At 45.5% G+C, this 14,930-nt stretch overlaps 1 protein-coding gene across 1 annotated transcript in view; it reads left to right on the forward strand.

Annotated features, from left to right (window-relative positions):
• Positions 1 to 14,930, forward strand: part of LVRN (laeverin) — a 66,635-nt gene that overhangs the window by 25,074 nt on the left and 26,631 nt on the right. The window contains exons 3-6 of the mRNA XM_040580110.1: positions 3,056 to 4,032; positions 10,667 to 10,809; positions 11,860 to 11,999; positions 14,160 to 14,286. Coding sequence (XP_040436044.1) covers positions 3,056 to 4,032; positions 10,667 to 10,809; positions 11,860 to 11,999; positions 14,160 to 14,286 — 1,387 coding nt within the window. The remainder of the gene's footprint in view (positions 1 to 3,055; positions 4,033 to 10,666; positions 10,810 to 11,859; positions 12,000 to 14,159; positions 14,287 to 14,930) is intronic.

Below are 14,930 nucleotides of genomic sequence, written 5' to 3' on the forward strand. Positions count from 1 at the left end.
TGATGAACTTTAAGGATGGGTCATTGTAATATTTTGCTAATGAAATTTCATGTCAAATTTCCTGGCCACCTGCCACATGAAGTGTTGTTTACCTTACTGCACCTTAACAGATAGTAGGTCCCATGCTGTCACATGTAACCTTTTTCTGTTGTTTAAAATTCAGTGGACAGCAATGGGACTTTGAACAGCTAGTGAGAATGGCACAGACCCCTTCAGGACAGTAAAGATAAAAACAAGACAGTAAAGTTTGTCAGATGCTTTGGTGTCCTTCAGAGCTGTCTGACTTCTTTTATAACAGGTGATTTGTTTCTACCTTGAGATGTGTACCGGAGGCTTCTGCTGAGTTAAATACAAGCCTCCCGTTTTCATCCAAGGTCAGCATTTGGGCTGAGCTATGTATGGCCTGAACAAAAGACTGTGTTTGACAGGCTGTGGCCAGAGTGTCTGTCCTGGCCCAGAACCTCCTGCAACTTTGATTTCAGAAACATGTCATTCAGACATCTTAACTGCACAAATAAGTTCAGCAGGATGGTGAACAGTAATATTTGCTACTCACACATTTTGTACTGCATGCAAAGCATTTTCCCATTTCAAACGTGTGTGTGTGGGCAGCAGTCATGGGCTAGCAAAAGCCTTCATCCATCACTCGCTTTATAAGGTAACAAATTACTTAGGAGGAAAAGGTAGTTAAACAACACTTCTTAAAATGTTTACTGTAACCATTGTGTTTGTATTATGTGTTAATTGAGGAAAGGACCAGGTTTTAATTCCCCACTACAAAAAAGAGAAAATAAAGGACGTTTTATGGATATGAACTGTAAACTTTCAAACACAACCTGCATCATGAAGGGCAACCTTCCTGTGGGGTCTGCGCTACTTACAGGTTTACTACTGAGCAGTTGTGCTGATTTTCATAGATGTGAAATGAAATGCCTCACAGTTTTGATTTTGCCTCTGCTTTGTTTTGAGGGGGTAAGTGGATGAGCATGGTTTTACTGAACAATGTTGAGTGTGTATAAAAAGACATTTGGAAAGCAGGGCATGGAAATACTGCATAATTTTCTGCAGTGTCTGCTCTCTTGCTTTAGAAACACTGGTACACTTATGTGATTTCTTCTTCTCATCACTTCCTTCTTTATAACACTGTCTTTTCTTTCCTGATCTTTGTGGGACCTCTTGATCATTCATCTTACCTGGTCTCCATAGTGCATCAGCATTTCCATGGGATGGAGCAACTCTGGACTGGCACAACACACTGCTTCCCAGATTTACATTGACATTATGAGGGAAAAGATAGTTTCCTAAATACTTGAAAACATTTTCTGTGAAATCTTTTAAGTGACATGCAGCAGATCATACTTGTTTGAGGGCAGTTTGTTCAGGGCTGTTGTGTGGCTGCAGGTCCAGCGACCGCCAAGAAGTTTGTTGGAGATTGTTGCAGTCTTAAAGCAATATAGCGGGTGTTGCAAAACATGCTAGGAGAAAAGGAAGAAGCTGCTGATGTGCAAGATGAAGAGTAAAGGTATGTGAGGCATGTACAAGGACAGAGGGGGGACAGGATGGTGGGTTGAGTGAAAGAGTACGGAGGCCTGAACCAGAGAAACAGAGACAGGTCCCAGGGTGTGGGGGGAAGACTGGGGTAGATGAGAACAAAATGGGAAATCAAGCACAGAAACAGAAACATGGAAGTCGAACTGTATGAAAGAGAACAGCAGAAGATGGGCCAGTGCCAGAAGACAGCCTGCTGGAAGCTAATGGGTAACAGCAGCAAAGGCATTGGTGCAGGCAGCAAACGGGGCGAGAAGAGTGGGAGAACCCACAACCAGTGCAACAGGCTGCTAGAGGGGATCTCCTCCATCCCTCAAGTGACAAGAAAACAACAGATGGTGGTCTTCTGTTGGAAGCCCAGACTTTCTTTGTTCAGTGGCTCAGAGCTATTCCTTAGACCTATAGCAGCCAGCCCTGTTGAGCCCTGAATGAGGGAAGCAGTAGCTGTTTTTCTACAGGACCATAGGAAAGGTGTCTCTCTCAATTAACAAATATATAAATTAGCAGAAGGGATAACCTTTAGTTATGGTCATTGAGGTGAATTTACTTTAGGCAGTTTAGCTTTAACTCTGGCAACAAAGCAGACTGCAATACCTAATCCAATGCCTTGATTTTGTCAACAGAGCGGTTTGGGGCTGAGGGTGGCTGTTATGGTGCGAACCACAAACCCAAAGGAATTGACTTGGCTTCAAAACAATGGGGGGTGTGGGGGTGTGGTGTGTGCAAATTAAAAAAACAAAAGCAGGGGGGAAACATGTTGTAACCCAGATTAAAAAGCATCGGAGGCAATGGCATGCAAGGGCCACTGCTCCTGGCTACTGCTCCTTGTCATGTGTGGCTCATCGTGATTTAAGAGGTAGCTGTAACTGAGCAAAACGAACAGGCAAGTTTTACAAGGTGGCGAAGGTTTAATTGTGCAATCTCGCTGGCAATCCGGCCTCAACTCGTCAAACCCTTTAAGTATGTGTCTAACTGGGAACGTGGGATTAATCCTATTGATTCTAACAGGGTTAGCTATGTGTGTACAGCACTGTGTTTTACAGCCTCAACTGAACTATGCAGGGAAGTGAGGCTCTGAAGGAGGACGATTTGCCAGAAACACACTTTGGTCGTGCTTTTTTCATTTAGCAAAGATTTTTCAGGCCTGATGCCCTTCTCTGAAATCTTTTAACATGTATGTAGATTTCCCTCTAAAGCTGATCCACTCTAACCGCAAACCTCTGCACACCTCAAGCTGTCCCCCATAATTTTCTCATCCATTCTCTTGCGATTCCTTACGGTGGTGGAAAAGGACGAATATTTGTGGGCCGGGGTTTTGTTTTCCTTTTTCCGCTGCTCCCGTCGGGGCGCGGGGAGCCCCCAGCTCCAGCCCGACGGCCGCCCCCCGGTACCGAGGCTTCCAGAAGCCCCGAGCTGCCGCCCTGCACCCAGCCCCGGCCCGGGCGTGCGGGGGGCGCCCCGCGCCGTCCCCTCCCGTCCCGTCCGTGCACCGCCTTCTGTCTGGCAGTGCCGCGAGCACTCATCCTCGGGGGTCCTCGGGCACGGACCCCGTCCGGCCGCCGGCCGCGCCCCTGGGGCTTCAGGGGAACTGCGCCGCGGCCTGCCGTCGCGTCCCCGCCCGTGCTCCCTCGCCGCCGCGCTGCCACTGCCCGCCGCGCCCCGCTCCCGGCGAAGGGGCCGGGAGTCCCCGCGCTGCCACCCCGCCGGAGCAGCCCTCCCGGAGCGCGGGGGTGGGACCCGGGGCCCCTGTCTCGGCCCGGCCCGGCGCGTCCCGCCCTCAGAGGCGCTCACTCCCCCGCGCCGCCGCCCCGTATGTACCGGACGGCGCGGGCGGCCGGGCCGGGCAGAGCGGCGGGGATGGGTCCCCCGCGGCGGCCGCGGGCTGTACGTGGGGCGGAGGGCCGCCGCCCTGCTGGCCGCGCTGCTGCTGGCGCTGCTGGCCGCGCTGCTGGCGCTCGCCGCCCTCTACGGGCGCTGCCGGCAGGAGGCGCCGCCGCCGCCCGCCTGGACCGCCGCCCCCTCGCCCGCCGCCCCCTCGCCCGCCGCCCCCTCGCCCGCCGCCCCAACGGCGCCCGCTGCCGCCGCGGGCTCCGGCCGCCGCCTGCCCCGCCACCTCCTGCCGCTCCACTACGACCTGGAGCTGTGGCCGCGGGTGCGGCCGGGCCAGGAGGGGCCCTTCACCTTCAGCGGGCAGGTGAACATCACGGTGCGCTGCCGGCAGGACACGGACGCGGCGGTGCTGCACAGCTCCGGGCTGCGGAGCCGCGGGGCCGCCGCCGTGCGCGGTCCCTTGCCCGAGCCCGGCGCCGCCGTGGAGGTGGCGGCGCTGCGGCAGGAGGCGGCGGGCGAGGTGGCGGTGCTGGAGCTGCGCGGCCGGCTGCGGGCCGGGCGCCGCTACGTGCTGCAGCTGGGCTTCCAGGGCCGGCTGGAGGAGGACCTCGACGGGCTCTTCCTCACCCGCTACACCGACCAGGGACGGAGCAGGTAGGCGGCGGCCGCCGCCCCAGGAACCCCACGCCCCGACGGCACCCGAGGACCCCCGGCCCCGCGGCGGGGTCGCCCGTGGCGTGGGGGCGTCGGAGGCAGTGCCGGGGGCTGCCGCGGCTCCGCGGACAGGGTGCCTGGCCGTGCCGGGGCCGGGCGGCACCTGCGGGCGCAGCGGGCGGCGGGAGCGGTGGCTGCGGGGCACGGAGGCGCTGCCGCAGCGTTCCGCAGCCGCTGCGCGGGTGCGCACGGCGGGCCGCGGGGGCCGCCTGTCAGAAGCTGCGGGCCGTGCGCGGTGGCGATGCGCTTCTCGCCGGAGTGCGCCAGCTCGGGTGCCCGGGCTTGCTTTCCTTCAGCGGCTGGCAGATCCGCCACACCGGCCGGCGGTGGCTCGGCGAGACCACGCTGCGGTGGGTTGCAGAGGCCTCGTTTGCGGAGGCTAATGTGGAGCTGCTGCGCCGGGGTTGGTCTGGGAGGGCTCGCTGGGGGCCTGTCAGACAGAGATCTGCCTTTGGCAGAGGAAAGGGTCTATCTCAACGGGCCCAGAAGCGTTTTCTGGACTGTTTCTCTCTGTGCCTCTGGCAGCAAGGTGTCAGGCAGTACCTACACCCAGTGTCTGCAAGCCGTGGCCCAGCTCAGTCTTCATCCTGGCAGCACACACGTTGCTGTGGCACTGGCAGCTCCTCACCTCCTGACCGGTGTCTGTGGGGAGCATGTCTTTATCTAGAACCCGGTATTTCAGATGTCTGTTTGATTTGGGCATGAGTTTAGAGACTATGACCACATGCAGTTTCAGAGGTGTGGTGGGAGCTGGGTGAGTGGCCGCTGTAGACAGCTGGACTTCGTAGGACATACCTGAAGCTGTTCGGCTGTCATCATGCCAGTGACTTCCTCAGTGAGTGCTGTCAGGATGCTTCCCTTTTCTTTTGAACTGCAGAATCAGTGCTGGGGCAGTGTGAGCTTATTAAGCAGTCGGTCACCTAGAAGATATTTTCACCCTCAAAATAGTGCTTGCTTATTTATTTTTCTACTGGGAATCTTCTCAAGGTGAATTGCATTAGATACAAGTGAAACTTGAGATTACGATTTAAATAGTTCCAGTGGAACATGAGTTTCTCAAAACAGCTGTTTAAAGAAGAGGCAGATAAATTGCTTATTTTAAAGTTATTTCAGTTTTAGTAATCAAAGATGTCGTGAATTGCTGAGGATCAGCAGTGAGTCAAAAGGAAAACTAGAGTTAAAGTTCAAGTGTTCTTGGCTCCCAGCCTATCGATGAGTCCACTAAAATAAACTGTATTTCATCAGCTTGTAGACTTCTTGTTCAAGCAGGTAATACTCAGTTAGCTGCAAGATCCATACATGCAAATCCCTGTGTGAGTAGTAATAATATGAAACCACAAAATAAAGTTAATAGTTTTTATTGAAATGGAGGTGGGTTTTCTGCAACGAGTTGGCTTTTCAGCAGCCAGCTTTTGTGTAAATCGTTATTGATACCATTCTCTGCCACATCTGGAAATTAATTTAAGTAGACTTTTTTTTTTTTTTTTAAGAAAAAGGAGATAAGTTGATTAGCCTTAGAGAAAAATGTGGTATAGTAATAAGTATATTTTGGAAATATATTCTGTTTGTCTTTGGTTGTTATTTCTTCATTCATTGATTGTCAGTCACAGGATTATTCATACTGTTTTTGAGTTAAGGAAAATCTAGAACACTTTGCTTGATTTACATGAATTTAAAAAGTAGCCAAATAAGTAAGAAAGGAACAAGCATTTAATACTGTTTTAGTGTGCTTTCTGGTGCTGTGTTAATCCAGCCAAATTCTATCTAAGAAACACTGAATTAGACTATGAAATTTTTTGATTCAAACTGTGTGAAACTCAGAACATCCAAAGAAAAAAGCTATTGTCAGCTGTGCTGCCACATTAGAAAATAAGAAAAAATATTTTTAAGTCATTAAAATAATGTGTATATCCGATTTCCAATTGTTTAGTGGATTTATGACAATTGTTCCATTTCATTCTTGGCTTACCACAAAGCACTAATGAAATGTGAGACTGCAGTCTGGTTAAAGAGATGCCAGGGGTGTTCAGTCACAGAAATAAGTCAAAGGAAATCTACTGATTGCAGATATAATGTTTTGGTTACTTGTTCCTGCCAACATTCCTGATACTTTTGCATGGATTTTGCATATCTTTTCTGCTTTAAAAAGGACTTCTCTGAATCAAGAGTATGCAACAGTATCTTGTTATTTTTTCCTTCACTAAGAATTGAGTCATCACTTTACCAGACATTTTCTAATCTGGTGGGGTCCAGTTACACTGGAGGGGGTTTACCTTCCCCCTTTTTTTTTTTTTTAAAGGAGGTGTGTTTTGAGGGATATAGTCTGTAAGGTCTAGTAAGCTGTTAATCGCGAAAGAATTTGGATTCTAATGGATTATATAGATCAGGAGCGATTTAAAAACATTCAGTGCCTTTCAGCTGTCAGTACAAAGCCTGTTACTGTTCTGTGAGGAAACCATGATCTCCAGCAGACTGTCCTGTACCTCTTCTAAAGTGACTTGTACCTGGCTCCGGCAGACCTTTGGGGTCTGATTCCTGCAAAGGCTTCAGACTCCAGCACCTGCCTTAAACCACCAGCAGCAACAGACAATATGCCGTTTATCTACAGTCACGCAGACTCCTGTGCGCTAGGAGTTGTACTGGTTTTTGTAATTTGTGCTTGTGGAACCGGTACAGACCTGTCATTTCAGGAGAGTATAATTAGAGAAGGGCAAGCTTTCAGTAGGCAGATAGATCCTGAAGAGAAGCAAAACCCCCCAGAATGTTTGTTCTGTGTGGGCTTCGGCACCAGATTTTTTCTTGGTCAGATATCCCCACTGCTCTTGGCAGGTTAGCAGAGTTAGCTAGTTGACACGAAGTACTGTTCCCTGTCCTCTCTCCAAGTCAGAGCTGGAGCAGGCTGGCATGGTGGTGTGGGAAAGCAGTTCACAGACAGCTGGTTTCAGAAGTGCTAGCCTCATGTCTGTGGAAAACAATAAACAAAAGCCAAACTTCGCTAATTTCCAACACAGAAATTGTGTGTTACCAGTTTGATCATTGATGACTGCGGGTGTTTTTACTGCTGTTTCCGAATTTGTACTACGCATCTGATCAGGTCTTAACACACAAAAGAAAACTTAAAAATGGGAGCACTCTCTGTGGATAGTACACAGCCCATGTCTGCAGTGCTTGCAGGAGCAGAGGAAGTGAAAAAGCAGGGTGCTCCCACTTCGCCAGCACCAAGTATTTGAAGGCTTTCCTGTTGAAAAAAGGAATCTGCATTCTGCATATAGCTGGGGAAGTCCATGCCGGCATCTGGGCAGGCAGAAAGATACAGAAACTGCTTTTGCCCTTCTTCTCTAGGAGTGCTGGCTCAAACATACACAATGCAGGAGGTTTGTTGTAACATCAGTCTGTGTATAGATCTGGCACTGCTGTGAATGAGCTCACGTATACTACTCCGGGGTTAGAGGATCCCTGTGGAGTAAACTGTGAAGCACAGGCTCTGTGTCAGTGTTCATCATCCTTTGGGAATTTTGCTTGTTAGCCACTGCACATGTGTCCTATGCAACTACTATAAAGTACTTGACTGGATAGGGCTAGTGTTAACAGGCATCCCAGAATGTAATCAAACACAGTATTTGTGCTGATCTTTATCAATCGCTTCTGCACCAATTACTATAATGAGGGCAAAGGGGATTAGAACAGCATTGGTATGGTTAATTGTGCCTCAGAGCAGGGGATCTGAAGTTCTTAGGTCTGTTTTATATGAATCTGTGGGTAAGACCATCAAAGGTATGGGACAGAAATCAGAGCAAATAACAGGTTTGGTGTTTTCTCAGGCTGCATGTTACTAGTGAGCACCATTCACCTGAAAAAGGGAAAGGGTGTTGGGGACAGCTGCTGCACAGAACAGGATTCTGCTCACTGTAAAGCTCCCTTACTTTGAGCAGCTTCACTTGTTTTACGTGTTTAATTCTGATATATTTTTAAAGTGGAAGAAATCAGATACGAAAGATGCTAATGCAAAGCCCCCTTATGCTATCAGTATTACAAATAACATTTTTATGAGAAGGCATTTTTAGAAGAATAACCTTTTTTGTGTCAACATAAAAAAATTCTTTTACAGTTATGCTGGTTTCTAATTTGGTGAAACAACATCCAGTAGTGTTCATGTACTGTACATGATGCATTCTTCATTTTCCTTTTCTTGTTTTTAAACACTAACTGACAAAAAAGAAAAAAAAACCCCAAAACCCATGTGTAGTATAAATTGTCAAAGATTTAAGCTAAGAGTTCCTATTATCTGTATGTTTTTCATTTTTTAAAAATATTGTGGCTTTGATTATGTTTTACTAGAGGAAGGAGACATTATATGATACTTACAAAAAATAAAATTAAATCTATGCACAAAACTAGTCTTAAGAGAGGAATTTATTTGCTAAGGCAATGTTAGGCTTTTTTTAAAAATTAATTTCCTTTTGGGTCATTTGTTTTGTGATAATATTGCAGTGTGGAAAAAATGTTTGCTAGTAATTCGGTTCATGGTAATACCTTCACCTTAAAACCCCCAAAAAGCAGCAAAGGAAAAAGTCCCAACAATGACTCATTCTGACAAATGATATGAGGTAATGTGTATTTGAAACACCAGTTATTTGGGTAACATGCATGAAACATTCCTATTTTTTATTTGGAGTCCTGCTGAAAAGTGACATTTAATCTGTCCTCATATTTCTTTTCTATCATGATGCTTTTGCCCAATATATGCTGGTTTGTATTCTTGAACAATAATTTCTTGTGGGCAAATTAGCTAAGTGTCTGCATCAGTTTCAGCTGGTATGGAGCCTTCTGAGGCAGTAAATTGTGCTGGTGCAGGGGAATTTGCAGTTGTGGGGTTGCTCAGTGTTTCCTAGAACCAAGCTGTGACTGATTGCATAAAATGAATGTGCAAAAGTGTACTTTGCTGAATGGGTAGAAGGAGATAGGGTATTTTCAGTGATTGATTCACTCGATGAAGTGGCTTGTCAACTTTGATGGTGCTCTACAACCCTGGAAAAAGTTTGAGTTGCTTCCTGTCATTGGACAGGATGAAGGAGGAGAGGAGGCAATACCTCTGTCTCAGATGGAGCTTCAGCTGCATTCGGCAGGGCAGCTGGTGGCTTGCACAGCTTGACTCTGCAGGGAATCTGGTGCATAAAGAAAATCTTCCTGACCTGCCAGGCAAGAAGTCAAATACACAATGCTGCTTGCTGTCAAGCCGTTCCTCATTGCAAAATAGACGTTGTGGTTGCAGTAGTCACCATGCATCAACACATGTTCAACATGCGCTCTTTTAAATGTCATGTTGTGTTATGGTACAGCATCAGACATGTCTGTTAAATGCAAAATGTACCATGTTTTGTGAATACAGTGCTTTTACATGGTTGTCCTGTCGATACTAACTCAGTTCCCCAAGCATCAGCAATGAGGATGGCATAGTGTAGATGAACTGCTGATGATTTCAGCGCTGGGTTGATTAGATCAGCTTTGAGCAGGGTTAGATAGCGAAACTATTACAATGGCAACAGGCAAACATCTTTCAAAAGAAGAGGGCTGCTGGAGGGCTGGCCTTCAGAACTTGGTGGAAAGCATTCCTGACTTCTGTCAGTGGAAGCAGGAAGCTAATGACTGTGTTCCTTTGGGCAAATTGCATATAATGCAGTATGTGTTCTGTGAAGGGATGTAAATATCAATGGAAGGCTAACCCATTCATTTTGGGTACCAAGAAAAGAGAGTCTTAAAACATGCAGCCTTAGGTTTTGGTCATGGTTCAGCGCTACAGATCATGATCAGGCGAAGTCATGCTGTGCTTGTAGTTTCAGTTTGGCCTGCTTGCTGAGCATCTACGGGGACCAAAGTTCAGTTAGTTCAGACAGGAGGAGTGCATCTGTCACAGTGTTCCACAGAAATCTGCCCCAAGAGAGGCAAGGCTCCACAGCATAAGGTAGAAAAGGATCTGCTTGAATATTTTCCTGGGCTTGCCAATGCACTGGGACAGCGCTGGTGCTGCTTTTGCTGGGGTTCTTCTCTATGTGATTTAACAGAAGTATGCAAAAGCATGTACATGCAGTTACCTAACAGTTATTACAATTTTTTAATTAAAATTTACCATTAAAATAAGAGTACATGCATTAGAGAGAGGAGCAGTTGTACTGAGGCATGCTGATTATGAATGTAACGTTAGGCATTGTATCACTTCTGAGCACTGGCCTGCTGCGTGCAAAACTTTAATCAACTCTGTCTTAGTAAACTGACTAGAAAAGTTCAAATATTTAAAATATGATGTCTGGAAAAGGCCAGTGAGAGGGGGAAAAAAAAGAAAAATAAAAAAGACCTAATTAAAAATGACTGCTTTTCTCTAGAACCATTCAAACTGAATTGTCTGTTAGGTGCAGGGACTTAATCATGGCTTTAAATAATCACCAGACCTTTTCCAAATCTGCCTATCTGTGTGAGTCACTTCTTGCTTTTTCTGAGTTGGTGTTTTTGTGCACTATGTATTGATTTTGAGCAGCTGTAGCATGCTGGATTAATCTTACTTGTGTTTTTAACACAGTATGCTGATTGCTTCCCAAATGGAACCAACGTATGCCAGGACAGTTTACCCATGTTTTGATGAACCTGCCATGAAGGCCACATTTAATATCAGAATTGTCCATGATCCAAGCTATGTGGCTCTTTCCAATATGCCTGCTATTGGTAGGTAAACAGCAAGCAGACTTATGGGTTTTTTTCCTCCTAAATTACTTCTTAAAGGGTGTAATTTGTCTGAACAGAGTGTATCATCTGATACGGCGGTGTTCTGTTGTCCATGGGCTAATGCCTTGAAAATTCTTTGTCAAGTGTATCTAATTCCCTGTGTAACATCTGCTTAAAACAAAATGGCAGCCCCACTATGCAAAGCCTGTAATTGTGGTAATAAGGGATTCCTTTCATTCTAAGTAGATTTTAAGACACATTTACAATATACGAAAGTTGTTTTTCTGGCCAGAGACATTATAGCCTCCTGTGTATGTGTAGAATAAGAACAAGAGGACTGTAAGGCTCTGGAGATGCAGCTCTTGTCCCTTGCTTGGATCTCATGTGGGACACGTGGGGTATAAGATTCCAAACAAATTCTGTGAATTAGTGTTAGTACAGAAATGTGTTGTATCTCTTGCTTTCTTCTTAATGGCTTTTTACTGCTGTTCAGTGCCATGAATCTTCATTTTTCACTTAAATAATTTTCAGCCGTAAAAGGAAGTTTTATGAGATCTGTATGGAAGCTAAGTAACTTAGGAATTGTAATAAATGGGATCTCTGTGAGAGTTGCTTGAAGCATTTTCTTCCCCTGAGAATCTTGTCCATGTCCCCCTTGTTTAGAAGGAAGGTATGTGATTAAGTATCTTATAATTGGGCACACATGATCTACATTTGAATCATAATAGATCAGACATTTTAGAGGTACACCGCATGGGATAAGTCATCCATAGTTCACCCACATCCTAAAACTGATGCAGTTTGATACCCTTCCAGGACTTCAGTTATGAAACTCAGAAGTGGATTTTCGGTGTTTGCGTGGAAGGTCATGACTCTGATACATGACAGTAGCAATGAGTCTGGTTGCTTGCCTTCTACCAGAAACAAACGAAGTTAGTGCAGAAATACAGCATATTGAAGAGAGGTGTAAAAAACCACGCAGAAAACACAAAACTCCTTGTTTCTTATGGAAGAGCAGTGGTTTGAATATTGCTTTGCTATTTCTTCTAGATGTATCTGAAATGAAGGATGAAAATGGAAGCCTGTGGACTGTTACCACATTTAACACTTCACTGAAAATGTCAACTTACTTGACTGCTTTTGTGATTTGTGATTTTGATTATGTCACCAGAACTGAGCGGGGAAACAAGGTAAGTATGAGGCTGCGTAACACATTATTGCAGTTTATGACAGAAGTTGGGTCTATGATGCATCATGTGCTTTAGAAGATATCACAGACATTAACTATGCTTTCCATTCCAAACCTATTTGCTTATGTGGCAAAGCTATTATGTGGCAAAACATCTATTCCTGCAGATACTTCTGTAGAAAGCTTTCTTTTCGGACAACCAGTTTATTGTCCTGTCCTGTTCATTTCATACAATTCCACAATTAGGTATGGCCTCTGTATATTAAAACTTCAGGAGCAGCTGCTTTGTAGAAAGTACTGGTCATAATTTAGGGATTTCTTATTTGCTTAGCTGTCTTAGTTGGAAAAAACAGCCATTTCTACAGCTGTGACAAACCACTGAAGTTCAGTGCCTTGTTCTTCAAGGCCCTTTGAGGACCAGCTGGCATCATGACATCAGTAGGAGCAATACTGTGCTCCATGCCTTTTGTATACTAGTATTGTAACCTTTTATTCTGCAGTGGGTGCATTTTTTAGCCTCCAAAAGTGAGTGTTTTGTGTTTGAAGCTTCTTCATCAGTGAGTATTCCGTTTGGCTCTTATACGGCAGTGTCCAAAGCTTCTTGAGGGAAATTGTAGAAAAACATACTCCATTGGCACCAATTGTTTCACTGTCCTGACTGAAAGTCAGCTGGGACATTGTTCCAAAATAAATAGTAAACTCAATCATAAAGTTATTAAGGGGAGGATGTATTTGCTGTCCTTAGGAAATGAGAGCACAGTATTAGCTGTGTGGTTAGTTCACTGTCATCCTACTGGAGAAAGGCAGGACAAGGTAAGAGAACAGTGCAGAGTGACCTAGAAAGCACTGTATTAGCTCCTTTTTTGAGTGAAGATTGGACTTGGCATGTCATACCTACTGTCACCTGTATAGAACGTGTTGGATGATTACAGCTCTCACTGTGGTGCCTTTTTCTTGGGCTGTACTGACAAGAGTTGGCAAAGCAAAACATTCAAACGAGCCTTTTTCAGAGGGAAGAGGCACCACTTGTGTTCTGTGAGGTAGAGGGGAGAGAGTATTTTGCCCCTTGGTTTCAGACTGATGTGTTCAATAGATGCCTCCACAGTACTTGTGTGAGCATGTTCGTTGTGTCTGTTTTGTCATTTCTGGTAGGTAATTTACAACCTGAAACAGTGGTATTAAAGCTCATAGTAGGATTAGGATCTTAAGTCTGCCCATTGTGTTTAGGTTTTGCAAAATGAAGCGATCTGGTCTTTGAATCTCCTCTGAAACCTTGGCTGAAAAGAGGAGCTCAGAGGCTGAGGATACTGTATTGACTGAATATGCCTTATTTTTTCCCTTTGTAAATTAAATTCTGATGCTTCCCAGCTGTGCTTTTAGGGTTTGGCTGTGCAGCTCTTTGTGAGACCGTATATTGCATTTAGATGCAAGAAATGTGGGGCTTTGGGGCTGCTAGGTGCCTGGAGTTCTTGCTTCCAGAGATGCATGATGGAGATGTAAACTTTTTCTCAGTCTACTCCATCACCTTGGGCAAACAGCTGCTCTTTTCAGTACCATGACAAAGCAAATGGGCATGGGAGGGAAAAGCTTTGCTTGCTGCCTCTGTCTTTATTACTCAGTTGTCTGCTCAGAAGTTGTCTGCTGAGAATTCATCTGCTCTCTCCAGCAGCAATGGGAGGCCAGTGGTCTGTTTCATGCTGTGAGAAAGTGCAAGAGAAGACTTGTATGTTTGGACAGCAAATGCTCTCTGAACATCCCTTTCTCTCTTCAGGGCAGGAGTGGTGGGCTGAAGGAGGGTTTGCCACCCAGACTCACTGGTTGGAATACATTGGCTTAGGATGTGTGATTCTAAATAGTTTTACAGCATTTCCCATTTAACGAAAGAAAAAACAGGAGTCCATTTGTTCCAGCAGTGTATAGTTGGATGCAAATCTTGGCCCGTTTGGAGTACTGGAACTCGTCTAGGTTTTAGCAGGATTAGGCTCTGCACCACGTTTTGTCAGGTCCAGCAAAACCTGAGTTGGGATTTTTCTCATTAAAAGCTTCATTGTATGGTCTGGTATGGACAGACAGTATTTTCAAACAGTGATTCATGGAAGAGAAGTAGAGAAAATGAAAAGACAAGGGTTGTCTAAAATAACACTTCCTTGTTCTTTTGCAGATACGTATTTGGGCTCGGAAAGAGGCAGTTAAAAATGGGTATGTTGACTATGCTTTAAATATCACAGGCCCAATATTTTCATTTCTGGAAGACTTACTTAATGTCAGCTACCCTCTGCCAAAGACAGGTGAGATTACTTATTTTCTTAAATGGACAAGAAATGGCTGCTCATGGTGTAATATTCACAGAAGCAATGGGTTCATTTATTCTCTTTCTACAGCTTACCACATTCATGGAATAAAACTCCTAAGCTTTAACTCACTGAATTCTCCTTTATGCTTCACGGCTCTTATTAACCCATAACTCGGCACTCTTACCTTCACATCCCACTCATTCTTTTAAAGCATCATTTCCTAATAAACGGACCACAAAGTGGATAGAAAGAAGTTGTCCAGTCACATGGCTGTTTCTGGGATGCGCAGACCATACCAGGCAAGGATGTTGTAGTCCCTATGTCCTCCTAGTAAATCCATGCTTGCTATAACCCATGCCTCCCCAAAGCATTCCTTGCTTTCTTCAGTATGTCCCTGCATTACCTGTGAGTTGGCTCTATGTTCCTGCACATTCCTCCCCAGAAAAATTACTTCTGCGGGAAAAAATGTTTTTTTTCTACTTAAAATGGCCATCAGGTAAGTCAGTTAAGTCAAGCTTCAGTCAAGAAAATGGGTGCCATCATATAGTTCTACTGTACAGTTTGTCTACTACTTGTTCTTGGATTCCCAAGGGCTTCAGCAGGAATATTGTGGGGAAACGTGCTCTTTTATACAAATT

The sequence above is a fragment of the Falco naumanni genome, chromosome Z (genome assembly GCF_017639655.2).
Source record: "Falco naumanni isolate bFalNau1 chromosome Z, bFalNau1.pat, whole genome shotgun sequence".
NCBI lineage: Eukaryota > Metazoa > Chordata > Aves > Falconiformes > Falconidae > Falco > Falco naumanni.